At 57.5% G+C, this 2,054-nt stretch overlaps 1 protein-coding gene across 1 annotated transcript; it reads right to left on the reverse strand.

Moving 5' to 3' along the window:
* Nucleotides 1-641: 641 nt before the first annotated feature.
* On the reverse strand, nucleotides 642-2,006 carry SPRG_17553 (hypothetical protein; the record flags this gene model as incomplete). Its single annotated transcript, XM_012356927.1, has 2 exons — nucleotides 642-1,916; nucleotides 1,962-2,006. The coding sequence occupies 2 exons, from the start codon at nucleotides 2,004-2,006 to the stop codon at nucleotides 642-644; spliced, it is 1,320 nt and encodes a 439-aa protein (XP_012212317.1).
* Between the last annotated feature and the right edge of the window lie 48 nt (nucleotides 2,007-2,054).

The following is a 2,054-nucleotide window of genomic DNA, read 5'->3' on the forward strand; positions in this document are numbered from 1 at the left end:
CACACGTGGCGCACGGAGACGCGCGAGGGGTGAGAGCGGTGGTCGCGTCGTCGTGCTGCCTATCGCCCGCTTTAGCCTCGACGACGATGATGGGAGGGATAAGGCGTGTACCAGCCGCGGGGTTGATGCTCATGAGCTTGAGCTGGTGGTTGACCTTCTCGTCATAGATGCGATCGCGCCCCCCGACGTTGCGAATGTCGTCGCGGAACGTTGGGGCCATTTCACAAGTGCTAATTTGGGGCGACAAGTCGACGAGACAAATTCGTGACACGCGCGCGTGGACGGCCCAGCGTCGCCTTGCCATCTTGGTGCCGCCATCTTGTGTACCAGTACGATGGCGGCAACGCCGACGCGTCGACAGAAGCCGAGTGCATTTTCCCTTCCACCACCTACTCGAGTCAAATCACTAAGAAACACTTTTGTGTTATAGTACATGGTGACGCCTACCAGGCTCCAGAAGCGGTCGACGGGGATTCCGTGGCCCACGACCGCCAAGATCGATTTTCCGGTGGCTGGCTGGCTAGCTTAAGAGGAGAGTACTGTCGTAGCAAGGTCATAAACTGTCAGGTTGATTGCCTTGGTAGTAGGGCTGTAGAACGACTCGGAAAAAGAGAGGGGACAATAGGTTATATAAACAGAGTTCACCACCGAAAGTGTTGTTGGTCGGCTTGGTCGTCGTCGTTGACGTGGTTGTCGTTGTCTTGTTGCTTGATCTGGCGCTGCGGTTGCGACCGCCACATGACTTGGCGGCCCTTGCGCTTCTTGGGCGCTTGCATGCTGCGCTCCATGGATTTCTTCATGCGCTCTTCGTACATCTTGGTCTGCTGCGCAATGCGCTCTTGACGGACGCGCTCGCGGCGCTCCTTTTCTTTTTCTTTTTCGGCTTTGACCACGTAGTCTTCGGGCATGTGCTCGATGGCGCTGAGCAAATCCTCGAGCCGCGCCTCGAGGTCCGTGAGCATAAAGAGCGTGTTCGGGTTCGAGTCGGCTTCGAACCCGCAGCGCTGGTACACTTCGAGGACCTTGTCGTGAAGCTCTTGAAGCATGCGTTCTTGGACATTCTCGCCCGTGCCGGCCATCGCTCGCTGCCGGAGGTGATTCGCTTTCTCGTCCTCGCCGTTGATTTGGTCGCGGAGCTCGTCAATGTTTTGTTTGAGCACTTGCGTCTTCTTGTTCATCTTTTTCTTGGTCTCGCGGTAGTTTTGCTTGAGCTCTTCGAGCGACTGCTCGGTCTCTTGGCTGTTCTGAATTAGAAACAAATTGCTCTCTTCGAGCGCCGTAAAGATGTCGAGCAGCTGCTGCGGGTTTTGAAAGTACATGGGCAGCTCTTCGCCGCTGCTCGTAGCCACCATGTCGTCGATAGCGGGCATGGGCGGCACCGTGCTCGATGCGATCGCGGGCTTTGGTTTGTCGGCTTTTTTCTTGGTCTTGCCGTCCTTCTCGGCGACCCGCTCGGCCGCGCGGTCCCGCTCCTCTTGCTCGGCGAGCGCCCGCGCACGAATCACCTCCCACTCGGCCATGGCCTTGGCCTTCTTCTTCCGAAGGCGATCTTGCTGCCGCTTTTTCTTCCGCTCCATTTGCTCGGCCTCCCACTCGGGCGGCGTGAGCTCGTCGAGAAACGCCTTGTATTTCAGGCAGTCGTCGAGCTGCTCCTTGAGCTTGGACATGTCGCTTTGCACGAGCTGGATCTGCTGGTTGAGCTTTTTGATTTCCTGGACGCGGTCGGCCTTGGCTTTCGTTTCCTTCTCGGCCTTCTTGATGGCTTCGTGCGCTTTCTTGTCGTTCTCTTTCAGAAACGTGTCGAAGCGCACCGCGTCTTCCTCGAGCATGAGCTCGCTCTTCTTGAGCGCCTCTTCTTTGAGCTGCGCCTTCTCCTCGAGTTTCCGGATCTCTTCTCGCTTGGTGTCGAGCGACATCTAGTTGGCCATGAGCGATCGATCGCGCCGTCGATTGGACGCGACCTGGACGAGGAACATTTCGCGCTTCTTTGCAATAAAGTCGGCCATGTTTTCCTTCTCGCGGCGGCGGTCACTCGAGATGGCGGCGGTGGCCGC

Source organism: Saprolegnia parasitica (assembly GCF_000151545.1).
Source record: "Saprolegnia parasitica CBS 223.65 unplaced genomic scaffold supercont2.646, whole genome shotgun sequence".
NCBI classification, from domain to species: Eukaryota; Oomycota; class Saprolegniomycetes; order Saprolegniales; family Saprolegniaceae; genus Saprolegnia; species Saprolegnia parasitica.